This window comes from Anomalospiza imberbis, chromosome 5, assembly GCF_031753505.1.
Source record: "Anomalospiza imberbis isolate Cuckoo-Finch-1a 21T00152 chromosome 5, ASM3175350v1, whole genome shotgun sequence".
Taxonomy (NCBI): Eukaryota; Metazoa; Chordata; class Aves; order Passeriformes; family Viduidae; genus Anomalospiza; species Anomalospiza imberbis.
The window spans coordinates 618694-645159 of NC_089685.1; the positions used below are offsets into that span (position 1 = coordinate 618694).

Sequence of the window (26466 nt, forward strand, 5' to 3'; positions counted from 1 at the left end):
CAGGGTCACAGTCGGGATCGAGGTTTGGATGGGGATCGGGATCGGGATCAGGGTCACAGTCGGGATCAAGGTTTGGACGGGGATCAGGATTGGGATCAGGGTCATGGTCGGGATCGAGGTTTGGATGGGGATCGGGATCGGGATCAGGGTCACGGTCAGGATCAAGGTTTGGATGGGGACTGGGATCAGGATTGGGATCAGGGTCGGGATCGAGGTTGAGAGCACAATTGGGGTAGGGATCGGGATGGGAATTGGGGTCGGGGTCTGCATGGGGATTGGGGTCGGGATCAAGATCAGAATTGAAGTTGGGGTCGGGATCGGGATTGAGGTTGGGATCGGGACCGGGGCAGAGTTAGGGATGGGAATTGGGGTAGGGGTCGGGATAGGGGATGGGATTGGGGTAAGAATCAGGGTGGGGACCGGGATCAGGGTTGGGATTGGGCTCCAGACTGGGATTGAGTTTCAGGTCGGGGTCAGGGTTGGGACCGAAGCTCGGGTCAGGATCGGGATCACGGTCGGGGTGAGAATCAGGGTCAGGGCTGGGATTGGGGTTGGGGCCACGATCAGGGTCAAAATGAGGACCAGGCTTGGGATTGGTGTTGGGATTGGGATTTTCCAGCCCAAACAATGCCCCGCAGCCTGAGCTGTGTCCCCGTTCCCACCCAGCCGAGCCGTGATTCCTGCAGAGCTTTCCCTGGGGCTGTGCCCTGCCCTGCTGCCCAGGACACTCATTCCCTGAGGGACCCCTCCTCCACCCCTGGGAGCTCCCAGGCCGCTTTTGGGGTCTCTGCAGCCGGGATCCCACCATGGAAGAGGTGGATTCCCGCTTCCTGCACCTGCTGCAGCCCATCCGTGACCTCACCAAGAACTGGGAGGTGGATGTGGCCGCCCAGCTCGGAGAGTACCTGGAGGAGGTAACGGGGTGCCCCCCCAGAGCTCCTCGTGTCCCCTGCCCCTCCTTTCCTCTCTCCTTTTTCCTCCTTTTTTTCTTGCTTTTCTTGCTCTTTTTATTCCTCCTTTTCCCTCCTTCCTTTTATCCCTCTCCCCCTTCTTTTCTCCCTCTTTTTATCCCTCCTTTTCTTCCTTTTAGCCCTTTCTTCCCCCTCATTTTCTCTCTCCTTTTTCCTCCTCTCTTTCCCCCTCCTTTTATCCCTCCTTTTCTCTCTCCTTTTTCCCCCTCTCTTTCCCCCTCCTTTTCTCTCTCCCTTTTCCTTTTTTTTATTCCTTTTATCCATTTCCCCCCTTTATTTCTCCTTCTTTCTGTCCCTCCTTTTCTCCTTCCCTTTCCCTCTCCTTTTCCCTCCTTTTATCCCTCCTTTTTTCCCTCTCTTTCCTTTTTCCTCCTTTTCTTCCTCTGTTTTCTCCTCCTTTTATCCCTCTTTTTATCCCTCCCTTTCCCCCTCCTTTTCTCTCTCCTTTTTCCTCCTCTTATCCCTCTCCTTCTCCCTCCTTTTCCTCCTTTCCTCCCCTCCATGTCCCCATTTTCCCGGGTGAATCCCGGGGCCATCCAGCCGGGGTGGTGGCCTTGGGGACGACACCACCTTCCCCAGGCTCTCTGCCACCCCCCTCGTCCCTGTGGCACCCCAAATCCTGCCAGGCTCAGCCTCTCCTCCCTGCCAGTGAGGAGGAGATTTACAAAGAACTCCCAAAACCTGACAGAAAGCTCTCACAGCCTTGTAGGTCTGCAGGCAAGCGCTGAGGTAAAAGCCATAAAAGCTGACTTAAAGCCATAAAACAGAAATTACCCTGTTGAGAGAGAGAGACCGGACTAGAAACAAGTTTCAGAAACGTGGCCTCCCAAAAGAATTTTAGAGAATCAAACTTTTAGTGTAATTTAAAATTTAATTTTAGAGAATTTAAACTGTGGAAGATGCTTTGCAGCAAGACCACGTGGATTGAAAATGTAAGTGGCCAGCGTTAGAAGTGACAGCAGCATTGCGCGGCAGAAGCCGATAGGCTGCAGAAAACGCTTGTAAAGGATTGTAACCATGGGGGATTGTGACGTTTATAAACCACTGTAGCCATGAAATAAGTTAGCTTCTCGTAGAGCAGCGCTGAGTTTTACACCTGCCTCACCCCGCGTCGAGGCTGGTAACAGCATAAAATCGTTTGAAACGCCTCTCAGTCGCCCCATTTCTAAAAGCTAAAGTAAAACCCAGCCCTGCCCCTCGCAGCTGGACCAGATCTGCATTTCCTTCGACAACGGCAAAACCACCATGAACTTCACGGAGGCAGCGCTGCTGATCCAGGGCTCTGCCTGCATCTACAGCAGGAAGGTGAGCACACAGCTGGTCCCTGCCCCATGCCCATCCCGTTCCCTGACCTCGCCCCGGGATTCCCCCTCGCCTTCAAATCGTTCATGGGAATGAAGATCTTCTTCGTTCATGGGAATGAAAGGGATTTCAGCTCATTGTCTCAAACTTTCTCCTAAATTCCTCCTAGTTTTCTTCCTGAATTTGATCCCGTTGTAGGTGTTGGCAGCCCCGGGGAAGAGCAGGGATTTTGCTGTTCTCCAGGGTGGGATATGAAACCCCTTTTCGTCACAAAATCGTGGGATGTTGGTTCTTTTTGAGCGCAAAGTCCTGGAATGGTTTGGGTGGGAGGGGACCTCAAAGCCCATCCAGTGGGCAGGGACACCTCCCACTGTCCCAGGCTGCTCCAAATGTAGGGATTTCCCCAAATCTGGCCGTGGAATGGCTGAAAAAAAAAAGGGAAAATAGCACCAAAGCCCCATGGAACTGACCTCCATAATGGGAGTGGGGGGAGTCCCTCGGGTGGAGGGGCTTTCCCAGGAGCTGCTCCCCCCTTTCCCAGCTCCAGGTGCTGTTTTGCAGGTGGAATACCTGTACATGCTGGTCTGCCAGACACTGGACTGCATCTCCAACAAAAAGTGAGTGGGATTTTCCCTTCCCAGAGGGGAATTTGTCCTGCAGAATCCCTGCTCTGGGTCTGTCCTGGTGCTGCCCTGATCCTGGGCCATCCCCATTCCCATCCCTGCCCTGGGAGGTGCATGCCAGGCTTAGGAATGCCATCGCAGGGATAACACACAAAACCAGGGCTGGCTTTCCTTCTGGTTCATGGTGATTTAGGAGTCCAAAGGAGCCTCAGGGAGCCTTTTCCAAAAGGAAAATCCCTTCGGAATGTGCTGCCAGCTCCTTTGGACTTTCACACTGCCACGAACAAGAGGGAAAACCCCATTGTTTTTTGGGATTTTCCCACCTGGAGGGGCCACAGCAGGGCTGGAGGGACCCTTTCCCACCATTCCCATGGATCCTGAGCCCGTTTTTCCCTAGGAGGGAGAAGCTCCCCAGTTCCCTGGGCCCCGACGGCCGCGATGCCGACGCCACCTTCACGGACAAGCAGGAGGAGGTGAGGCGGGGTCTGCGCTCCGTGTCCTGCTCCAGGGGGACTCTCGGTGTCCCTGCCAGCTGGGGTGACACTGGGGGGGCTTTCCTGCAGTTCCTGTCCCTGGATGACATCCCAGAAACCAGCCAGGCCAGCGTGGACATGAGGAGGGACCAGCAGCCTGCTGTAAGAGAAACCTGTTGCACTTTATGCCTCCTTTTATTCCTCTTTCCTCCTTTTCTCTCTCCTTTTTTTCCTGTATTCCCTCTGTTTATCCTTCCCTTTCCCCCTCCTTTTCTCCCTTTTATCTCTCCTTTTCTCTCTCCTTTTTCCTCCTTTTATCCCTCTTTTTATCCCTTTTCTCCCTTCCATGGCACCATTTTCCCAGGTGAATCCCGGGGCCATCCAGCCGGGGTGGTGGCCTTGGGGACAATGACACCTTTCCCAGGCTCTCTGCCACCTCCTTGTCCCTTCCCAGGCCGTGAACATCGTTCCGCTGACCCCGATGTCCCTGGTGCCCCCGGAAGATGGGGAGAAGAAGGAAAACCCCCTCCTGAGGTGCCACTCCTGGGATTGTCCCGTGTCCCCTCCCCAGTGGGATTGTCCCGTGTCCCCTCCCCAGTGGGATTGTCCTGCGTCCCCTCCCCTGCTCCAGCTGGGATCCCTCGGGACACAGCTCCTGCTGGGGCCTGTGGAGGAGCAGGAAGATCCCGGGACGTGCGGGGCCATCCAGGCCGGTCCCGTGCTGCTGGGAGGGCCGGGGTGCCGCTGTGCTGGCACAGGGGCTGGCACAGGGGACGCTGGGGACAGTGCCCTGACGGCGTTCCCGCAGCCGGCGGGGCGAGGTGCTGGCGAGCCGCAGGGATTTCCGGATGAACACCTCCACCCCGCACGCCTCCGGCGCCTTCCTGCTGGAGCTGGACGGGCTCTCCCCCACCCACCCGCAGCAGGAGCAGCGCCTGGGGACAGCCACAGGTACCCGGGGGCTCTGGGCCGGCTGTGCCGCTGTCGCCGTCACTGCCAGGACTCACCTGTCACTGTCCCCGGCAGCAGCTCCGGGATCCGGCCCCGCGGAGCGCCCGAGCGCCGGCTCCGGCACGGCCCGGGTGCAGGCACTGAGCTTCTGCGAGGAGGCAGGTGAGGGGTGGCACCTGCCCAGGGGTGTCCGGGGCTCCCTGTGGCCATCCAGGACGCTGGAGAGGAGGGTGAGGGGTGAATTCGTCCCTGACAGGAGGGGACAGTCAGGACTGGGCTCTGCTCCCGGGGAACAGGGACGGGAGGAGAGGGAACGGCCTCAGGCTGGGCCAGGGGAGCCTCGGGGTGGATTTTGGGGACTTTCCTCCTGGAAAGGGCTGTGCAGCCCTGGCAAAGGGGTGGGGTCTCCGTCCCTGGAGGGGTTTAACATCCCTGTGGATGTGGCACTCGGGGACACGGGCAGTGGTGGCCCTGGCGGTGCTGGGAACGCTTGGATTTGGGCTCTGAGGGATTTTCCAGCCCAACCAACTGCACCGTTTCCTGCTCCTGCCCTCTGCTGCCCCTGCCCTGGCAGGAGAAGCTCCTGAGGGAATTCCTTGGCAGACGGTGGGAATGGGGGGTCCTGGAAGCTTCTCCAGCCTCTGCCCATTCCCACCCCTCCAGGTGCTGCAGAACCTGACGATGACGACGTTCCCGGGGCCCTGGGGGATGACATGGAAGTGACCCCGGTCCCTAACGAACACATCGAGGCTCAGAGGGTCTGTGTGGGCAGGGGCTTGGAGGGCTGCCTGTGCTCCTTCCCTGGAAGCCCTCACTCCTTCCCTGGATCCCTGGAGCCCCACAGCCCCTCACCCCTTCCCCAGAGCCCCGCACTCCTTCCCCGGAGCCCCGGAGCCCCGGAGCCTTGTGTTCCTTCCCTGGATCCCTGGAGCCCCTCACTCCTTCCCCAGACCCCTGGATCCCCCCACCCTCCCTTTCCCTGCCCCCCAGTCCCTCACTGTCCCTCTCCATGTTCCCCAGAGCACGCCCCGGACCCGGGGGTACATCCTTCGGGGGAGACCCCCCAGCCAGGAGCCCAAAGCCCTCAGCAAGGTAAGGGGGGGGGGGGCTGGAGCCAGGGAGATCCCAAATCTGAGCCAGGGAGATCCCAAATCTGGGCAGGATGGGACCCTTGGGATACCCCAGAGCCCCTGCCCATCCTCACCCCTGTGCCAGGAGGAGCCCAATCCATGGCAGAGCCTCGACCCCTTTGGAGACTCCGAGGAGAAGCCCTTCAGGAAAGGTATTTTTGGGGGAAACGGGCAGCTGCAGGGGAGCAGGGGCAGCATGGCCCGTGCTGGGTCATTCCTGGCCACGCGTCCCTCGGTGTCCCCAGCCCCACAGCCGGTCATTGCCAGCCCCGTATCCCTCAGTATTCCCAGCTCCGTGGTGGGTCCTTCCCAGTCCCATGGGAGGGTCACTCCTAGCCCCACAGAGGGTCATTCCTGGTCCTCCAGAAGGGAATTCCCTGGCCACATGTCCCTCAGTGTCCCCAGCCCCACAGCTGGTCATTGCCAGCCCCATATCCCCTCGGTATTCCCATACCCACGACAGGTCCTTCCCAGTCCCATGGGAAGGTCACTCATTCCTGGCCACGTGTCCCTCAGTGTCCCCACTCCAGGCTCACAGTGGGGTATTCCTGCTCCCACAGGGGGACATTCTCAGCCCCACAGAGGGTCATTCATTCCCAGCCCCACAGAGGGACATTCATTCCCAGCCCCACAGAGGGACATTCATTCCCAGCCCCACAGAGGGTCATTCCCAGCCCCACAGAGGGTCATTCCCAGCCCCACGTCCCCATCCCCATGGCAGGTCCTTCCCAGCCCTTGGACATCCTCAAGTGTCCCTGTCCCCACGCTGGGTCATTCCAGCCCCACGACATCCAGAGGGGCCCCTTCCCCTTCCCAGCCCCTCGCGGTGGCCGCACACCCAGTGTCACCCGTGTCACCTGCAGGGAGGCCCTTCCTGGTGCCACATGGCCTGGATGACACGGCAGGAGGCAAGAGGAAGAGGAGGGGCCCGAGGAAGCTCCAGGATTTCACGAGATGGTTCTCTGCAGCCTGTGAGTGATTCCTGTGGGATGGAGATCCAAAAGGATTTAAAAACCTTTACAGAGGGATTTAACAGCCCTATGCACGTGGCACTTGGGGACACGGGCAGGGGTGGCCTTGGCAGTGCTGGGGGGGACTCGGGGCTTTTCCAACTTTGATAAATCCATGAACTTTCCATCCAATGACTCTTCCTGATCTGATCCCCCCAGACAACAACGTCACAGAGGGCCGGAAAAGCAGGAGGAAGGGCCCCACCTTCGCAGGTGAGGGGACACAGGCAGGGACACATTCCCTGTCCTGGGAACACCAGGGACTGGATCCTGCAGTGGGGAGGGCATGGAGGGGAAGGACACCCCAAAACTGGGGGGAATGGACACCAGGGACTGGATCCTGCAGTGGGAAGGGCATGGAGGGGAAGGACACCCCAAAACTGGGGGGAATGGACACCAGGGACTGGATCCTGCAGTGGGGAGGGCATGGAGGGGAAGGACACCCCAAAACTGGGGGGAATGGACACCAGGGACTGGATCCTGCAGTGGGGAGGGCATGGAGGGAAGGACACCCCAAAACTGGGGGGAATGGACACCAGGGACTGGATCCTGCAGTGGGGAGGGCATGGAGGGGAAGGACACCCCAAAACTGGGGGGAATGGACACCAGGGACTGGATCCTGCAGTGGGGAGGGCATGGAGGGAAGGACACCCCAAAACTGGGGGGAATGGACACCAGGGACTGGATCCTGCAGTGGGGAGGGCATGGAGGGAAGGACACCCCAAAACCTGGGAAGGGCCTGGGATGCCAGGGGGGGACAGAGGGGCCATCCTCTGTTTTGGCGGGGTGCAGAGGGGCCATCCCAAATCCCTGTTCCCAATCCCTGCAGACCTGGAGTTGCTGTACTGGCAGCAGTTCAAGGAGCGGATGGCGGCGCAAAGGAAGCTCCAGAGCCGGGGGGTGAGTGGGGCGGGGGCTAAACTGGGGGGGCTGAGGGGCTCCAGCACCCCCTTGCCACACTCTGGGGGTGCTCAGGGGGGGCTCAGGGCTGTTCCTCCCCACAGGAGCCGCTGAGGGAGCTGGAGCCAGAGCTGGAGCAGGAGTGCAGGGTCGACAGCGAGGAAGGGGCAGGTGCTGGAACCCAGAACCCCAAATCCCTCCTGCCTGGGAAGCCTTTCTTTCCCTCCTGGGGGTCTGGGGAGGTCCCAGAAGGTTGGGGGGGTGTCTCATGTGGCTCTGAGGGGGTGTCAGGGGACACTGAACAGTGTCCCCATCCTAGCAGATGATGATTTTGTGGAGCACGAGGACGTGGAGCCTGAGGCGCCAGAGGAGCTGGAGGAAGGAGCCCTGGGTGAGCTGCTGACCGACCCCTCCCTCCCCAGTTCCCCGGCCCGTCTGTCCCTGGGGGTCCCCTGTCCCTCCCATGGGGGTGGCAGGGTGCCGTCCCCCCTCTCTGGTGACCCCTTTTCCCACAGACCCCCCTGAACCCAGCTACGAGGAGCTGGTGCGCAGGAACGTGGTAGGTGCTGGTGTGGGGACGTGGGGGTGACTCCAGATGGTCAGGGTGTCCCCAGGAGGCTTGGGGGTGTCCCCAGGAGGGCCGGGGGTGTCCCCATTGCTGTCCCTGTCCCCAGGAGCTGTTCATGGCCAGCTCCCAGAAGTTCGTGCAGGAGACGGAGCTGTCCCAGCGCATCCGGCAGTGGGAGGAGCGCATAGAGCCGCTGCTGCAGGAGCAGGCACGGACCCAGGGCCGGGCTGGGACCCGGGGGGGCACTGCCTGGGCTGGGCGGGGGGCTGGCGCTGCCCTGCTCACCCCTGAGCCCCTCTGCTCACACCTGAACACCCGGTGCCCACCCCCCGAGCCCTATGCCATTCCTTGCCCACCCCTGAGCACCCCGTACCCACCCCGGAGACCCCTGCCCACACTTGAGCCTCCTCTGCCCCTCTCTCTCCACCCCAGAGCCCCCTGCCCCTCCCTGTCCCCTCATACCTGCAGGAGTCCTGTGCCCCGTTCCATGTCCATGGGTAGGGGCTGGCACTGACCGGTGACCCTCTCTGTCCCCTCCCTGTCCCCCAGGAGACGCGTGTCCCGTTCGATGTCCGGGCCTACGGGCTGGCACTGACCGGTGACCCTCTCTGTCCCCTCCCTGTCCCCCAGGAGACGCGTGTCCCGTTCGATGTCCGGGCCTACGGGCTGGCACTGACCGGTGACCCTCTCTGTCCCCTCCCTGTCCCCCAGGAGACGCGTGTCCCGTTCGATGTCCGGGCCTACGGGCTGGCACTGACCGGTGACCCTCTCTGTCCCCTCCCTGTCCCCCAGGAGACGCGTGTCCCGTTCGATGTCCGGGCCTACGGGCTGGCACTGACCGGTGACCCTCTCTGTCCCCTCCCTGTCCCCCAGGAGACGCGTGTCCCGTTCGATGTCCGGGCCTACGGGCTGGCACTGACCGGTGACCCTCTCTGTCCCCTCCCTGTCCCCCAGGAGACGCGTGTCCCGTTCGATGTCCGGGCCTACGGGCTGGCACTGACCGGTGACCCTCTCTGTCCCCTCCCTGTCCCCCAGGAGACGCGTGTCCCGTTCGATGTCCGGGCCTACGGGCTGGCACTGACCGGTGACCCTCTCTGTCCCCTCCCTGTCCCCCAGGAGACGCGTGTCCCGTTCGATGTCCGGGCCTACGGGCTGGCACTGACCGGTGACCCTCGCTGTCCCCTCCCTGTCCCCCAGGAGACGCGTGTCCCGTTCGATGTCCAGGCCTACGGGCTGCAGCTGACCAGTCGCTGTGCGGAGCCGGGCCGGTGGCACTCGCTGGCCAGCCTGGTGGCCGGGCAGCCCCCGTTCGAGGTGTGCCGCTACCTGCTGGCCTCGCTGCAGCTGGTAAGGCTTTGGGGGCTCCCTGGGGGGGTCGCTGGGTGTGCCAGGACCCCCGGCCACCCCCTGTCCCCTCCACAGGCCAACAACGCGGAGGTGGAGCTGGCGCAGGACGCGGGGCTGGAGGAGGCGCTGGACACGGTGCGGCTGCGGCTGCTCTCGGCCCGCCCGGCGCACGAGAGGTTCCAGGACTTCCAGCTGCCCTCCCAGAGAGACCCCGACCCCCAATAAAGCCCCACACTTTGCTAAGGAAAGGCCTCTTCCCTAGGAGGTGGCGGGGAGGGGTAATGGGATTTGGCCACACAGGGATTTTGGGGTGGGGGGGTCACTTGAGTCACCTGCAGAGGGACCCCCAGCCACGGGGAGGGGCCTGGGGGGGCTACAGGGGTGGGGAGGTCACTTCACTCACCTACACAGAGCCCCCTGCCCTTTGGGATACTCCTGGGGGGCTGCGGGGGTCCCTTCCCACCATGTGACACCCTGCAGGGCGTGGGCTCTGTCCCTCCCAAGGGACACACCCGGGGGACACTGGGGGCTGTCAGCTGTCCCTAACCCACCGTGTGACACCCTGCAGGGCGTGGGCTCTGTCCCTCCCACAGGACACACCCAGGGGACACTGGGGGCTGTCAGCTGTCCGTGTGACACCCTGCAGCGCGTGGGCTCTGTCCCTCCCGCAGGACACACCTGCGGGCTGTCAGGTGTCCCTTTCCCCCGCACCCCAAATCACGGCAGACCCCACTCCGGGCTGGGTGTCCCCGCCGTTTATTCCCCTCCCGCGGGGGGCAGCGGCTCGTAGGTGTCCATGTGCGCCCGGACGCTCCGCGCCAGCTCCTCGGCCGTGCGGGAGCGGCCGTAGCAGTCCCGGAAGATGCCGTCGGGATCCACGAGGAACGTCAGCACCGAGTGATCCACCACGTAATCTCCGTCGGCGTCGCGGGGCCCCGCGCTGACGTAGACGCGGAAGGCGGCGGCCGCCGCCCGCACCTGCTCGGCGGTGCCGGTGAGCCCCAGCAGGCGCGGGTGGAAGTCCCGCAGGTAGCGCGCCAGCGCCGCCTCGTCGTCGCGCTCGGGGTCCACGGTGACGAAGAGCGGCTGCAGCGGCGGCAGCGCCGGGTCGCGCTCCAGCAGCTCCACGGCGCGGCTCAGCTTCTGCAGCTCCTCGGGACACACGTCCGGGCAGTGCGTGAAGCCGAAGTACAGCAGCACCCAGCGGCCCAGGAAATCCGCCTTGCTCCGCGCCGCTCCCGACGTGTCGCGCAGCTGGAAGTCGCCCTGGCCCAGCGCCAGCTGGCGGAGGTGCCGGAGGCGGCGGGCGCGCTGCCGCCGCTCCTTCTCGTGCCGCAGGTACAGCCAGCCCGCCGCCGCCGCGCCCGCCACCGCGCCCGCCGCCGCCAGGCGCCGCCGCAGCGGCAGCCGCGGGGCGCCGGGGGCCGCGGCCAGGCCGCGCCGCGGCGGCGGGCACGGCGGCGGGCACGGCCGCGGGCACAGCTGCGGGAGGGGGCGCAGGGCCCGCAGCATGGCCGGGGCTCTGGGGAGGGCAAGGCGGGGCTCAGGGCGCTGCGGCCGCCCCGGGCGGGGTTCACCTCGGTCCTGTGCCCCGAGGGACCCCGACCCCTCACCACACCCCGCCCGGTGTGCTTGGACCCCAGCCCTGTCCCCCAGATGCCCCCTGACCCTCATCCCACCCCATGGACCCCCAGCCCTGTCCCCCAAATGCCCCCTGACCCTCACCCCACCCCTCGGCCCCCAGCCCTGTCCCCCAGATGCCCCCTGACCCTCACCCCACCCCATGGACCCCCAGCCCTGTCCCCCAGATGCCCCCTGACCCTCATCCCACCCCTCGGCCCCCAGCCCTGTCCCCCAAATGCCCCCTGACCCTCACCCCACCCCTCGGACCCCAGCCCTGCTCCCCAGATGCCCCCTGACCCTCACCCCACCCCATGGACCCCAGCCCTGTCCCCCAGATGCCCCCTGACCCTCACCCCACCCCATGGACCCCAGCCCTGTCCCCCAGATGTCCCCTGACCCTCATCCCACCCCATGGACCCCCAGCCCTGTTCCCCAAACGCCCCCTGACCCTCATCCCACCCCATGGACCCCAGCCCTGTCCCCCAAATGCCCCCCGACCCCTCAACACACCCCTCCTGATGTGCTTGGGGTCCCCTCGGCCCCCAGCCCTGCTCCCCAAATGCCCCCTGACCCTCATTCCACCCCATGGACCCCCAGCCCTGCTCCCCAGATGCCCCCTGACCCTCATCCCCCCCCTCGGCCCCCAGCCCTGTCCCCCAAATGCCCGCTGTCCCGCACGCCTGTCCCTGCCCTTCCTGGACCCGCACCGTGCCCCTTTGTCGCCCCTGTCCCCTCATCTCCCCCTCCCGCCGCGCGCAGCCCCCTCGCTCCCCCCGCGGTGTGCAGACCCGCTGACCTTTGACCTCTGCCCGGTGACCCCGGCCCCGTCCGCCGCCGCTCCCGCCCGCGCCGCCGCCGCAGCCGGAAGTACCGGGAGGGGGCGGGGCCACGGAGGGAAGGGGCGGCGCCACGCCTGAATAGGGCGTGGCCGTCGATTGCGGGCGGGGCGTGGCCCAAATGGGAGGGGCGTGGCCCAAACGGGAGGGGCGTGGTCACGGGGAGGGGCGTGGTCACGGGGAGGGGCGTGGCCGGGCCGCAGCACACTCCCCGCTTCCACCGCGAGGAGGCGCCGCCGCCCCGCAGCCCTCAGCGCCGGGGGGGCGGCGAATCGCGACACGGCCCCGACACGGCGATCTCTGCGGTTTATTGTGAGTCCCGGCACGGCCCGGGCAGGCCTCCCGAGGGCACGATGGTCTCGGCCACCAGCGGCGGCGGGTCCCGGGGGGGCTCCGGGCCGAGGCACAGCGCGCCCTGCAGCTCGCGGCGGCCCTGCGCGCCGAGGGTCCCCTCGTGGTGCAGCCGCAGCCAGGGCTGGCCTGAGGGAGGGGGACACCGGGGTCACCGGGGCTCTGATCCCCTCAGATATCCCCCCAAGCGGGGTCACCGGGGGGCTCTGATCCCCTCAGATATCCCCCCAACCGGGGCCACCGGGGGCTCTGATCCCCTCAGATATCGCCCCAACCGGGGTCACCGGGGGGGCTCTGATTCCCTCAGATATCCCCCCAACCGGGGCCACCGGGGGGCTCTGATCCCCTCAGATATCCCCCCAGCCGGGGCTGGCCTGAGGGAGGGGGACACCGGGGCCACCGGGGGGCTCTGATCCCCCCATATCCCCCCCAACCGGGGCTGGCCTGAGGGAGGGGGACACCGGGGTCACCGGGGCTCTGATCCCCTCAGATATCCCCCCAGCCGGGGTCACCGGGGGCTCTGATCCCCCCATATCCCCCCCAACCGGGGTCACCGGGGGGCTCTGATCCCCCCATATCCTCCAACCGGGGTCACCGGGGCTCTGATCCCCCCAGATATCCCCCCAACCGGGGCCACCGGGGGCTCTGATCCCCTCAGATATCCCCCCAAGCGGGGTCACCGGGGGCTCTGATCCCCTCAGATATCCCCTCAACCGGGGTCACCGGGTGCTCTGATCCCCTCAGATATCCCCCCAACCGGGGTCACCGGGTGCTCTGATCCCCTCAGATACCCCCCCAACCGGGGCTGGCCTGAGGGAGGGGGACACCGGGGTCACCGGTGGGCTCTGATCCCCTCAGATATCCCCCCAACCGGGGCCACCGGGGGGCTCTGATCCCCCCATATCCCCCCCAACCGGGGTCACCGGGGGGGCTCTGATCCCCTCAGATACCCCCCCAACCGGGGCTGGCCTGAGGGAGGGGGACACCGGGGTCACCGGGGGGCTCTGATCCCCTCAGATATCCCCCCAACCGGGGCCACCGGGGGGCTCTGATCCCCTCAGATATCCCCCCAACCGGGGCCACCGGGGGCTCTGATCCCCTCAGATATCCCCCCAACCGGGGTCACCGGGGGCTCTGATCCCCTCAGATATCCCCCCAACCGGGGTCACCGGGGGCTCTGATCCCCTCAGATATCCCCCCAACCGGGGTCACCGGGGGCTCTGATCCCCTCAGATATCCCCCCAACCGGGGTCACCGGGGGCTCTGATCCCCTCAGATATCCCCCCAACCGGGGTCACCGGGGGCTCTGATCCCCCCAGATATCCCCCCAACCGGGGCTGGCCTGAGGGAGGGGGACACCGGGGTCACCGGGGGCTGTGATCCCCTCAGATATCCCCCCAACCGGGGTCACCGGGGGGCTCTGATCCCCCCAGATATCCCCCCAACCGGGGTCACCGGGGCTCTGATCCCCTCAGATATCCCCCCAACCGGGGTCACCGGGGGGCTCTGATCCCCTCAGATATCCCCCCAACCGGGGCCACCGGGGGGCTCTGATCCCCTCAGATATCCCCCCAACCGGGGTCACCGGGGGGCTCTGATCCCCTCAGATATCCCCCCAACCGGGGTCACCGGGGCTCTGATCCCCTCAGATATCCCCCCAAGCGGGGTCACCGGGGGGCTCTGATCCCCCCATATCCCCCCAGGCGGGGCCACCGGGGGCTCTGATCCCCCCATATCCCCCCAAGCGGGGTCACCGGGGGGCTCTGATCCCCTCAGATATCCCCCCAACCGGGGCCACCGGGGGCTCTGATCCCCCCATATCCCCCCAAGCGGGGTCACCGGGGGCAGCCGGGGCTCGCCTGGGTTGGGGCACGGGGGGATGACCGTGGGGCACACGGGGGTGACGGGGTTTCGGGGGTCCCTGAGCCCCCCTCACCTGCCCGCAGGTGCTGCCCGGTGCCCACCAGCAGCTCGGCGCCCACGCGGGGGTTCACGGGGTCGCCGGCCCGGGAGCGGCCCGCACCCAGGCGGTGCAGGACCCGCGCCAGGGGCAGCGCCCGCACCTGCTGCACCCAGCCTGGGGGAAAGGGGTCAGGGATACGGGGGTGTCAGGGACACGGGGATGAACGGGACACGGGGGTGTCAAGGACACGGGGATGTCAGGGACACGGGGGTGTCAAGGACACGGGGGTGTCAGGGACACGGGGGTGTCAGGGACACGGGGATGAACGGGACACAGGGGGTGTCAGGGACACGGGGGGTCAGGGATACAGGGATGTCAGGGACACGGGGGTGTCAGGGACACGGGGGTGTCAGGGACACGGGGATGAACGGGACACGGGGGGTCAGGGACACGGGGGTGTCAGGGACACGGGGATGTCAGGGACACGGGGGTGTCAGGGACACGGGGGTGTCAGGGACACGGGGATGAACGGGACACGGGGGGTCAGGGACACGGGGGTGTCAGGGACACGGGGATGTCAGGGACACGGGGATGAACGGGACACGGGGGTGTCAGGGACACGGGGATGTCAGGGACACGGGGATGAACGGGACACGGGGGTGTCAGGGACACGGGGATGTCAGGGACACGGGGATGAACGGGACACGGGGGGTCAGGGATACAGGGATGTCAGGGACACGGGGGTGTCAGGGACACGGGGATGAACGGGACACGGGCATGTCAGGGACACGGGGGTGTCAGGGACACGGGGATGAACGGGACACGGGCATGTCAGGGACACGGGGGTGTCAGGGACACGGGGGTGTCAGGGACACGGGGGGGTCAGGGACACGGGGATGTCAGGGACACGGGGGTCAGGGACACGGGGGGTCAGGGATACAGGGATGTCAGGGACACGGGGATGTCAGGGACACGGGGGGGTCAGGGACACGGGGATGTCAGGGACACGGGGGTCAGGGACACGGGGGGTCAGGGATACAGGGATGTCAGGGACACGGGGGTGTCAGGGACACGGGGGGTCAGGGATACAGGGATGTCAGGGACACGGGGGTGTCAGGGACACGGGGATGTCAGGGACACGGGGGTCAGGGACACGGGGGGGTCAGGGACACGGGGGGTCAGGGATACGGGGATGTCAGGGACACGGGGGTGTCAGGGACACGGGGATGTCAGGGACACGGGGGGGTCAGGGACACAGGGGGGTCAGGGACATGGGGGTGTCAGGGATATGGGGATATCAGGGACATGGGGGGGTCAGGGACACGGGGATGTCAGGGACACGGGCGTGTCAGGGACATGGGGGGGTCAGGGACACGGGGGGTGTCAGGGACACGGGGGTCGGGGACACGGGGGGATCAGGGATATGGGGGGTGTCAGGGACACGGGGGTCGGGGACACAGAGATGTCAGGGATATGGGGGGGTCAGGGACACGGGGGGTCAGGGACACGGGGATGTCAGGGATATGGGGGGTGTCAGGGACACGGGGGTCGGGGACACAGAGATATCAGGGACACGGGGCGGTCAGGAACACGGGGATGTCAGGGACACGGGGGTGTCAGGGACACGGGCGTGTCAGGGACACGGGTGTGTCAGGGACACGGGGGGTCAGGGATACAGGGATGTCAGGGACACGGGGATGTCAGGGACACGGGGGGTCAGGTACACGGGGGGTCAGGGACATGGGGATGTCAGGGATATGGGGGATGTCAGGGACACGGGGGTCGGGGACACAGGGATGTCAGGGACACGGAGACATCAGGAACACGGGGATGTCAGGGACACGGGGCGGTCAGGGACACGGGCGTGTCAGGGACACAGAGATGTCAGGGACACGGGTGTGTCAGGGATATGGGAGTGTCAGGGACAAGGTGGGTAAACCCCAGCCTGGGGGTCACGGGGCGGTCGGGAGGGGCAGGGACATGGTGGGGCAGGGGGATCGGATAAGAGGGGGAGCCCCCAGCCTTGGCACGGCAGGGACACTGCGGGGATCCTCAGTATGGAGGCGTCAGGGACATGGGGGACAGGGGGCGAGACCGCAGTCTGGGAGGAGAATGGGACTTGTCGGGGACACCCCAGTCCAGGCGGGTCAGGATGCTGGTATCCCCCAGGGATCGGGTATGTGGAGGGACACGGCGGGGACAGCCTGGGGATGTGGGGCAGAGGGCAGAGGTGAGGACCCCCAGACCACGGGACTGGGAATCGGGGACCCTCGAGGCACAGCGAATGGGGCAGGGGGGTTTGGGGACCCCCAAGCACAGAGGGGGGGGGCAGGTGAGGACTCCCAGGGTGGGGGGGAATAATCCAGGGGAGTCTTGAGCATCCCAGAGAGCGGCACGGGGTGAAGGGGGAGTGGGGGGTTTGGGCTGGGCCCCCCCATACCTTCCTGCGGCGCAGGCAGCTCCTCGCAGACCTTGGCCTCGCCCAGGAGCTGGCGGCGCTGGGCGGGGGTCCCGGCACAGAGACGCCGGGCGGTGTCGGGGGGCACCCCCTGCGCCCCCAGCATGGCCTCGAACGTGCCCAGGGCCGAGCCATCGTCCAGAGCCCGGGCCAGGCGCTCGCGGCCCTGCTCGGCCCCCTCGGCCGTCCCGCACTGCCACAGCAGCACCCCGCCTGCACCCCAAACCGGGACACGGGCTGGGACCCCCCTTACCCCAAACACCGCCCCACAGCCCCCTGCTCCACCCCGCACTGCCACAGCAGCACCCCGCCTGCACCCCAAACCGGGACACGGGCTGGGACCCCCCTTACCCCAAACACCGCCCCACAGCCCCCTGCTCCACCCCGCACTGCCACAGCAGCACCCCGCCTGCACCCCAAACCGGGACACGGGCTGGGACCCCCCTTACCCCAAACACCGCCCCACAGCCCCCTGCTCCACCCCGCACTGCCACAGCAGCACCCCGCCTGCACCCCAAACCGGGACACGGGCTGGGACCCCCCTTACCCCAAACACCGCCCCACAGCCCCCTGCTCCACCCCGCACTGCCACAGCAGCACCCCGCCTGCACCCCAAACCGGGACACGGGCTGGGACCCCCCTTACCCCAAACACCGCCCCATAGCCCCCCGCTCCACCCCGCACTGCCACAGCAGCACCCCGCCTGCACCCCAAACCGGGACACGGGCTGGGACCCCCCTTACCCCAAACACCGCCCCACAGCCCCCCGCTCCACCCCGCACTGCCACAGCAGCACCCCGCCTGCACCCCAAACCGGGACACGGGCTGGGACCCCCCTTACCCCAAACACCGCCCCACAGGCCCCCGCTCCACCCCGCACTGCCACAGCAGCACCCCGCCTGCACCCCAAACCGGGACACGGGCTGGGACCCCCCTTACCCCAAACACCGCCCCACAGCCCCCTGCTCCACCCCGCACTGCCACAGCAGCACCCCGCCTGCACCCCAAACTGGGACACGGGCTGGGACCCCCCACTCCTGGGGAGCCCCAAACCCTGCTCGGGGCAGGGAGGAGGGGCAGGGGGAAGGGGAGGGGGACAGAGACCCCAGGAGGGGCTTAGGAGGGGACAGAGAGTGTGGGGGGGACCCCGGGATTGGGGGGGTCAGGACTGGACACAGGACCCGTGGCTGCGGACCCTGGCCCCCTCCCTTGTCCCCCCGTGTCACTGCACTGACCCAGGGCGGTGACCAGGTGTCGCAGGTCGGGGAGCCACCCCTATCCGTGTCCCCCCGTGTCACTCCACTGACCCAGGGCGGTGACCAGGTGTCGCAGGTCGGGGAGCCACCCCTATCCGTGTCCCCCCCCGTGTCACTCCACTGACCCAGGGCGGTGACCAGGTGTCGCAGGTCGGCGGGGCCGCCGCCCCCCAGGCACTCCAGCGCCTCCAGCACCTCCAGCGCGTTGCCCACGGCGCGGCCCAGCGGCTGCTCCATGCGGGTCAGCAGGGCCGCGGTGCGGATGCCCAGGTGTGCGCCCACCTCCACCTGCGCGGGGACACGCACCGGGGTGGCGGGGACAGCGGGCGGGGAGAGCAGGCAAGGACAGGGACAGCGGGCAGGGATGGGGGTGGACAGGGACAGGGACAACAGGCGGGGACAGTGGGCAGGGACAGAGACAGGGCGGGGATGGGGACACGTGGGTACAGGGGTAGGGGACAAGCAGGGACAGGGACAGCGGGCAGGGACAGGCAGGGGCAGTGGGAAGGAGAACAGACAGGGACAAGGGACAGCAGACAGGGAGAGTGGGCAGGGACGGCACACGGGGGGACGCGGACAGCCAGGGACAGGGACAGCGGGCAGGGCAGGGACAGCAGGGACAGGGACAGTGACAGCGGGCAGGGCAGCCGGGCAGGGGTCCCGGGGGTCCCCGAGCTCTCACCAGGCTCCGCGCCAGCTCCCGCGCGCTCTCCTGGGTGGGGTACAGAGCTGCCTCCCCGAACTTCACATCGAGCACCAGCGCCGAGAGCCGCTCCGCCGCCTTCTTGCTGAGGATGGAGGCTGGGCCCGGCCGGGGGGGGGTCACCGCCTGCGCCCCTCCCCGTGCCCCGCGTGTCCCCGCGTGTCCCCGCGTGCCCGTACCGGTGATGAGGGGCAGGCTGTCCACGGTGGCCGTGACGTCGCGCAGCCCGTAGAGCACCCGGTCCGCGGGCACCAGCTCCGCGCTCTGGCCCACGATGCAGCAGCCCACCCGCGCCAGGATGTGCTGCATCTGCGGGCACCGGTGTCGCGGTGGCACCCCAGTGACACCCCAGTGACACCCCAGTGGCACCCCAATGACATCCACACAACCCAAGGGCGCCGCCCCCCATCTTCTCCTGCACCCTTTTGGGACCCCTTGAGAACCCACAACCCATTGGCGCCTGTACCCCATCAGTACCCCATGGCATCCACCCCCTCTTCGGACCCCTTGGACACCCCATTGTCACCCCACACCCCATGGACACCCCACTGGTGCCCCAGTGAGACCCCATCATTACCCCAGTGTCACCCCCCACCCCTCTGGAGCCCCGCTGCCGCCCAGCCTGCTTCCTGCAGGGTGTCCGTGGTGTCCCCGTCCCTCACCCCCCGTCCGTCACCTCCTCGGGGCTCAGGGAGACGCGAAATCCGGGAATGGCCTCCAGCTTGTCCAGGGTGCCCCCGGTGTGGCCCAGCCCGCGCCCGCTGATCATGGGCACCTGGGGAAGGGACACAGGTGGGCACAGGGGCCCAGGTACCCCCCAGTCCCTGCCCCGCCCCGGGTCCCCCTCACCTTGCAGCCGCAGGCGGCCAGCGCGGGGGCCAGGGCCAGGCTGACCTTGTCCCCAACGCCACCGGTTGAGTGCTTGTCCACCACCAGCCCGTGCCAGGCGGGCGGCCAGGCCAGCATCCGGCCAGAGCTGGCCATGGCCTGGGTCAGGGCCAGTGTCTCACCCGCGTCCATGCCCCGCAGCCGGATGGCCATCAGCATGGCACCTGGGGTGACAGCGGCCGGCCACATGGCACCACCCCGCTCCCCTCCCCTGTTCCCGACCTGACCCGTCCCCGCAGACAGATGCCACCTGCACGGCACCCGGGGACACGCGGGGCCACCTCAGTGCCCTCCCCAGGACCCCCACCCAGACACATCCCCTGGCCGTGACCCCCTGCCATGTCCTGGAGCCCCTCTCTTGTCCTCCCAGGGTCGTCCCCCAGCCGCGTCCCCTGCCCAGGACCCCGCGGCACATCCCGGGGTTTCCCTTGCTGTCCCTCCCACTGCTGGCACCCCCCTGCCCCGATGCCCCCTGTGCCCGTGTCACTCCCCTGGCCATGTCCCCCGGCTCTGCCCGCGCTCCCCACCACGTCCCCGTCCCGTTGGCGCGTCCCCGGCCGTGTCGCCCCTCACGCCCCCGCGGTGTCCCCGCGCCCCTCCCTCCCGCACCGATCTGTCCCTGCTGCGCGGTGCCCTCGGTGACACCGCGCACGAAGCTCCGAATCTCGGCGTCCTCCAGGCGCTCCCCGTCCCGCTTCTTGCGGATCAGGGTCGGGAGAGGGGTCGGGAAGTCCATCCCTGTCCGCACAGCTGGCACTCAGGTTTGGCACCGATGGCACCGCGATTTGGGCCGGCCGGCGCCCCGAAGTGGCACCGATGGCACCCGAGCGCGCACGGCCGCGCCCCGGTTGCTCAGAGCCGCCACCCCGGGACCGCACGGCCGCGCCCCGGTTGCTCAGAACCGCCACCCGAGACCGCACGGCCGCGCCCGACTCCCGCACGGCCTCGCCTCCCCCGGCGCTGCCGGGACCTGCCCGTGCCCGGCCTGGCCCCGTGCTCAGCCTGGCCCCGTGCCCGGTGCCCGCTGCCCGCAGGCGGCTCCGGCCCGTGGACTCTGAGCCCGGGGCAACGAGCGGGGCACGGGAGAGGCCGCGGCGGGGGGTAACACGGAGATGGCACGGGGGGTGACACGAGGGGTGGCCCCCCGGGTCCCTCATTCGCCGTGGACGCTCGCAGGTGATGCCCTGCCAGGGATCCCCCCCATCCCACAGATCCCACAGAGCGGGGGGAGTCCTCAAGGCGCGGCGCTGATGCACGTCCCCTCCCTGTGCGGTGTCCCCAGAGCCCCCCATGCCCCGAGGTCCTGGGTGGGATGGGATGGGGTGGGACTGGAGCAGGGAGAGGGTTGGCAGCACATCCCTCACCCCTGGCACGTCCCACCCCACCATGGGGTCCCCCTCTGGATGGGCTTTAGGGGAGCCCCCGGCCCCCGGTGCGACGCAGCGGGACAGAAGGAGAGCGAGCGAGAGCTGCTGTAGTTCGTGTTTGTCACAGGCTGACAGTGTCACCCACGTCCCTGCTCCCCTACGGGTGCAAGTCCACCACGGGGACCACGCATTCCGAGTGGCGCACACCGAAGGTCCGTCCTTGTTTCTGGTCCTGCGGGAGGACAGAGGCGGGGTGAAGGTGAGGGGCAGTGGGTCCCTGTCCCCCAGCCCTGTCCCTGTCCCCGTCCCCGCTCACCTGCTTGGGGTAGTAGTCACTGGGGCTGGGGGTTTTGGAGGTCCGGGGGGAGCGGGTCCGCCCCACTATGGTGCAGCGGGGGGCCCGCGCCATGTACAAGTTGGTGTCCACGGTGCCGTAGTTGTTGGGTCCTGGGGTCTGCGGGGAGAGCGGCGGGTGATGCCACCCCATGGACGCCTGTACCCCACACCCTCGGTACCCAGAGCCCCTCCACCCCACACTCTTGGCACCCCAGACTCCTTGGTACCCCAACCCCCCAGACCCCTGGCACCCCACCCCCTTGGTACCCCAACCGCACGGACCCCTGGCACCCCACACTCCTGGTACCCGAGCCCCCCGGGACCCTGATACCCCAGATCCCAGTCTCCCAGCACCCCAGTCCCTTTGCACCTGATCCCCCTGCCCCCCCCCCCCCCCATTCTCCCGGCCCCCCAGCCCCCACCTTTTTCTTGTCGTCGAAGATGCTGGGGCCTCGCCCTGTCATGGTGTATTGGGGGGTCGATGTCTTGTTCACCAGGCGGGGGCCCACCACGGGCGGCAGCTGGTAGGTGGCAGGGCCTGGGGAAGGACACGCCTCAGGGGGACACGGGGCTTCACCCTCCCGCGGGTGGGGAGGGAAGGCTCAGCCCCGGGGCGCTGGGCGCGTCAGCCCAACCAGGGGATGTTGGGGAGCCCAGCCTGGCCCAGGGGCATGGAGGATCCCAGCCCGAGCAGGAGATGGGGGGCCCCGCCCAGCCCACAGGAGATTAGGGGGTCCCGGCCCAGTCCAAACAGGGGAATGATGGGGATCCCAGCCCAGGTGGGGTGTTGGAGGCCCCAGCCCAGCCCCAGGGAGATGACGGGGTCCCAGCCCCGGGGGACGCGGGGATCCCCTCATACCCCCCTCCTCACCTGGCGTCTGCGGGGGCTTGTGCCCGCGGCCGCGGGACTTCATGGAGCAGGCGGGGGCCGAGGGCAGGGTCACCCTGTTGGCCCGCTCCGGCGAATAATGCGCTGCAAGGGGCGAGCGGGGCTCAGCCGCCGTGAGCTCCGGGCGCTGCGCGGGGGTCCCGCCCCCGGGGCGGCCGCCCCTCACTCACCTGGCCCAGGTGTGCTGCTGGCCCGCCGCTCGTGGAAGCGGCCGCCCATGGTGAAGGCGGGACCGCGGTCCCGGCCCCGGGCGGTGAAGCCGGCGGGCACCAGGTACTGGGGGCCGGGGGAGCGCGGCTCCTCGGGGCCCCCCAGCCTCATCCCGAAGCTGTAGGCGGGGGCGCGGCGGCCGCGGGGGTCGCGCAGGTCTCTGCTTAGGGGCGGGCAGGGGCCCGATGGGACTCGGCCCCCCCGGCTCCGGTCCCCCGCGGACCCCTCGGCCCCGCGCTCACCGATGCCGCTGGGGATCCCGTACTTGGGCCCGGGGCTGCGGTACACGGCCGAGGTGGGACCCCGGGGCCGGTGGGGTCTCCAGGGGCCCAGCCAGCCGTCGTTTGACATGGGGGGTTCTGCTGGCGGCGCCTCGGCCTCAGGCTCGGCCCCTCGGCCGGCGGCCTCGGGGGGAGACGTGGGTGCCCCCAGCGCGGCTGCCCGGGGCGATGGGTGGCAGCAAAGGCGCCGGCATGCGGTGATGGCGCTGTTGGTGGCAGCGGCGCCGTGGTGACAAGTGACTCTGCGGGGCCGCGGGCGCCGGCAGCGGCGGCGTGGTGGCCGTGCTGTCACAATGGCCGCGGGGTTCCAGCGCTTGGTCACCCCCACTCCGCGCTCAGCGCCCCGCGGTGACAATAGCGCCAGCGCCGGGGAAGGAACGCCGGGAGCCCCACGGACTCACCCCCAGCACCCCCATGGGTACATCCCAATGGATGCACCCCGAAAATACACCCCATGGATCGACCCCCAGCACCCCCATGGGTACATCCCAATGGATGCACCCCGAAAATACACCCCATGGATCGACCCCCAGCACCCCCATGGGTACATCCCAATGGATGCACCCCGAAAATACACCCCATGGGTACATCCCAATGGATGCACCCCGAAAATACACCCCATGGATCGACCCCCAGCACCCCCATGGGTACATCCCAATGGATGCACCCCGAAAATACACCCCGTGGATCGACCCCCAGCACCCCCATGGTTACATCCCAATGGATGCACCCCGAAAATACACCCCGTGGATCGACCCCCAGCACCCCCATGGGTACATCCCAATGGATGCACCCCGAAAATACACCCCGTGGATCGACCCCCAGCACCCCCATGGGTACATCCCAATGGGTGCACCCCGAAAATACACCCCATGGGGACATCCCAATGGATGCACCCCAAAAATACACCCCATGGTTACATCCCAATGGAGGCACCCCGAAAATGCACCCCATGGATCGACCCCCAGCCCCCCATGGATCGACACTTGGGGGACATGGGAAGAGGACGGGGACACGGGCACACAGGGAGAGGTGATGGGGTGACAGAGGGATATGGGGACATGGGGGACATATGGGATGTGGGGACATGGGAATATGGGGGACACAAGGACACGGGGTGACATGGGAACACAGAAACTGGCTGAGACCCCCAGGGCTGCCTTGGGGACACCCCTTCTCTTGGGGACACCTGTGTCCTGGGGACACCTCCGGTCGTAGCCCCTCCACCCGCCGTGGGGAGCTCGGGGGCCACGCGGGGCTGAGGGTGCCCGTCCCCTGTCGGTGTCACCCATGGGACGCAGACACAGCGAAGGGACACGGGGGGGTCCCGGTGCTTCGGTCACTTTATTGGGGGGTCTCCGTGTAGGGGGGGCTGGGCGTGCGGGGTGGGGGTGGTCCGGGGGGTGGGGGGTGCAGTGGGCGGCGGGCGGTGGGAATTGGGGTGCAGGGCAGGGGGTTGGGGGACAAGGCTGAGGGGAAAGGATGTGGGCTTGGGGGCAGGGTTTGGGATGGGGGGCAGGATGTGGGATTTGGGGGCTGGGGCTTGGGGGGGCAGGACACAGGGTTGGGGGACAGAGTGTGGGCAGGGATGTGAGGTGTCAGGGGCAGGAGGTGGGATTTGGGGAGCAGGACAGTGGGGGCAGGTCTGGGATGGGGGTTTGGGGTCTGGGATGCGGGTTTGGGGGACAGGCGGCGCAACTGGGGGGGCAGGAGGTGAGATTTTGGGGGCCAGCGCAGCAGGGGCAGCATTGGGAGCTGGGGTTGGGGTCTGGGACGGGGGTTTGGGGGCAGGGTGCAGGGTGGGGGTCAGGCCCCAGAGTCGGGGGGCTGCACAGGGGGTGCGGGCCGCGGGCCCCTGGCCCCCCTAGGCCGGGTATTTGCAGATGAAGGGTTTGCGCTCCCCACAGGCCTCGCCCTCCCAGGCCATGAACCCTGCGGGGACACCAGCCGGCGCTAGGACAGGGAACACGCGGGACACTGTGACAGCCCCAAAGGCCCCCCGGACACCCTGGTCCCTCCCTGACACCTCCTGACCCCCCCTGTCCCTCCCTGCCCCCCTCTGACCCTCCCCGGCACCCCCTGCCCCCCCCAAGCCTTGGGTCCCCTCACCAGCTGAGTCTTCCATCGTGTCCCCAGGGCCATTGTCCCCTTGCCGGACCCAGGGACCTCCTGGCCCCCCAGGTCCCCCCCTCACCAGCTGCTCCCTCGAGCGTGGCCCAGGGCTGTCCCCGGGCCATTGTCCCCAGCCCTGGCTCCCCAGTGCCCCCCTCACCTGCCGAGTCCTCCAGGGCGATGCAGGGATGTCCCTTGGGGCCATCGTCCCCCTCCCAGGCCCAGTAGTGCCGCGGGGACCCGTCAGCCCAGAGCCAGCCCTGGCGCTGTGACAGGGGTGGGACACGCAGGTGAGACAGGGGCACAGGGGGCACGGGGGGGACAGGTGACAGCGCGTGTAGCAGACAGGTAGCGCTGCAGGGACACCAGGACGGGACACGAAGGTGAGGCAGGGCGGGGGCAGCGCAGGTGGCGGTGCAGCGGGGACAGGCAGCCCTGCAGGCAGGGGACACCAGGGTGGGACACCAGGGTGTGGCAGACGGGCACAGGCACAGCGCAGCCGGGCCACGCACCCGCCGGTGCAGCCCGATCCAGACGCCGTCCTCCTTCTCCCTCTCCCTCTCCCTCTCCTTCTCCCCGTCCTCGTCGTCCTCTCCCCGCCGCGGCCGCCGGGCGAGGAAGGCGGCGAGCGCCCGGTGCTCCTCGGGGCTGTGCAGCGACGCCAGGTGCCCCCCGCGGGTGGCCTGGCACCACGCCTGGGGACAGCGCCACGTGCCAGGGGGGTCCTGGGCGTTTGGGGGACCCCCGGAACCCCCCATTTTCCCCCAGCACCCACCTCAGCCCTCCTCCAGCTCAGCTGCTGCCCGAAGTAGCCGTAGCAGTGTCCCTCGAAGGACAGCCAGCCCCGGGGACACCTGGTGGCCTGAGCCCCTGGGGGGAGGCAGGGGTGTCACCGCGACCCCCCTAATCCAGCTGGGGCCCCGCGGGGGCGGCTTTAGCGGGGAGGGGGGTCAGGGCACCTCTGGCCCTGTTTGAGGGGCTGGGGGAAAGGGCTGGGGGTGGGAAGCAGAGGGTGGGCAGGGGGCACTTTGGGGGTCTCAGGGTGTGGGATCTGTGTGAAATTTGGGGGGATCAGGGTGCAGTTTGGGGGATCTGGGTGCAGTTTAGAGGATTAGGATGCAGTTTGGAGGATCAGGGAGCAGTTTGGAGGATCAGGATGCAGTTTGGGAGATCTGGGCGCAGCTGGGGGGATAAGGGTGCAGTTGGGGGGTCTCACCCGGCAGGGAGGGGGTCAGCACCAGGCACCCCAGCAGGCAGAGCCCCAGGAAGGTGGCAGGACCCATCTTCAGCCTTCCTGCAACGGGGGAGGCTGCAGAGGTGGGGGGGCAGCCGGACACCCACACCTGCAGCACCCACCCCTGCAGCACCTACCACTGCCCCAGCACCCACCGCTGCCCCAGCACCCACCCCTGCAGCACCCACCGCTGCCCCAGCACCCACCGCTCCCCCAGCACCCACCGCTGCCCCAGCACCCACCGCTCCCCCAGCACCCACCCCTGCAGCACCCACCCCACCACCTCCCCCAGCTCCCCCAGCACATTCCCCCCCGGACCCCCCAACACCCCCAGGACCCCCCCGGCACCTCTCAGCTCCCGCAGCGGCGCCGGCTGAGCGGGGCAGGGACGCCCCGAATCCTTTATAGGCCCGAGCGGGGGTGGGGAGCGGGGGGGCCGGGCCGGGGGCACCCGCTCGTGGAGCCGCTGGCACCGCATCAAAGGGACGGGTGACGCTGGCACCCACCTGGGGCACTCCCCCGGGCACCCCCCGGGCCGCGCACAGCCACCCCGGCCCCCCGAGCCCTCCGGGTGCTGCCCTCGCTCTCGGGGTGCCAGGGCAGGGACCCGCGGGGCCAGCGGGCTGTGCTGGGGGCTCCGCGGGGCCCGTTGGTGTCGCCGGGGTCACCGTGACAGCACCCGGGGGTCCCTGGCGGGCTCTGGGGTCACCCCTCGGGGGAATGGGGGTCACCCTCCGGCGTGGG

The 26466-nt window shown here is 67.8% G+C and overlaps 5 protein-coding genes across 5 annotated transcripts; 1 reads left to right on the forward strand and 4 right to left on the reverse strand.

The window, feature by feature from the left end:
• Positions 1 to 777: 777 nt before the first annotated feature.
• Positions 778 to 9949, forward strand: NCAPH2 (non-SMC condensin II complex subunit H2). Its single transcript, XM_068189262.1, has 19 exons — positions 778 to 914; positions 2175 to 2276; positions 2835 to 2890; positions 3294 to 3369; positions 3460 to 3531; positions 3824 to 3903; positions 4178 to 4482; positions 4984 to 5078; positions 5341 to 5412; positions 5536 to 5602; positions 6314 to 6421; positions 6620 to 6673; positions 7290 to 7360; positions 7465 to 7531; positions 7683 to 7751; positions 7876 to 7919; positions 8035 to 8136; positions 9126 to 9275; positions 9351 to 9949. The coding sequence occupies exons 1-19, from the start codon at positions 807 to 809 to the stop codon at positions 9498 to 9500; spliced, it is 1848 nt and encodes a 615-aa protein (XP_068045363.1). The 5' UTR covers positions 778 to 806; the 3' UTR covers positions 9501 to 9949.
• A 62-nt stretch (positions 9950 to 10011) lies between these two features.
• Positions 10012 to 10787, reverse strand: SCO2 (synthesis of cytochrome C oxidase 2). Its single transcript, XM_068189263.1, has one exon. The coding sequence runs from the start codon at positions 10785 to 10787 to the stop codon at positions 10032 to 10034; it is 756 nt and encodes a 251-aa protein (XP_068045364.1). The 3' UTR covers positions 10012 to 10031.
• A 1240-nt stretch (positions 10788 to 12027) lies between these two features.
• Positions 12028 to 20031, reverse strand: TYMP (thymidine phosphorylase). The gene is made up of 9 exons (XM_068191983.1): positions 19903 to 20031; positions 19255 to 19457; positions 19082 to 19180; positions 18585 to 18714; positions 18385 to 18503; positions 17828 to 17990; positions 16429 to 16659; positions 14022 to 14162; positions 12028 to 12214 (listed from the first exon to the last, which is right to left on the reverse strand). The coding sequence occupies exons 1-9, from the start codon at positions 20027 to 20029 to the stop codon at positions 12042 to 12044; spliced, it is 1386 nt and encodes a 461-aa protein (XP_068048084.1). The 5' UTR covers positions 20030 to 20031; the 3' UTR covers positions 12028 to 12041.
• Positions 20032 to 20761: 730 nt separating this feature from the next.
• Positions 20762 to 22520, reverse strand: CIMAP1B (ciliary microtubule associated protein 1B). The gene is made up of 5 exons (XM_068191984.1): positions 22056 to 22520; positions 21868 to 21969; positions 21419 to 21534; positions 20977 to 21114; positions 20762 to 20892 (listed from the first exon to the last, which is right to left on the reverse strand). Exons 1-5 carry the CDS (start codon positions 22444 to 22446, stop codon positions 20818 to 20820), a joined length of 822 nt encoding a protein of 273 aa, XP_068048085.1. The 5' UTR covers positions 22447 to 22520; the 3' UTR covers positions 20762 to 20817.
• Positions 22521 to 24221: 1701 nt separating this feature from the next.
• LOC137474926 (rheacalcin-1-like) lies at positions 24222 to 25837 on the reverse strand. The gene is made up of 5 exons (XM_068191985.1): positions 25705 to 25837; positions 25264 to 25358; positions 25001 to 25183; positions 24649 to 24754; positions 24222 to 24308 (listed from the first exon to the last, which is right to left on the reverse strand). The coding sequence occupies exons 1-5, from the start codon at positions 25769 to 25771 to the stop codon at positions 24241 to 24243; spliced, it is 519 nt and encodes a 172-aa protein (XP_068048086.1). The 5' UTR covers positions 25772 to 25837; the 3' UTR covers positions 24222 to 24240.
• Positions 25838 to 26466: the final 629 nt, after the last annotated feature.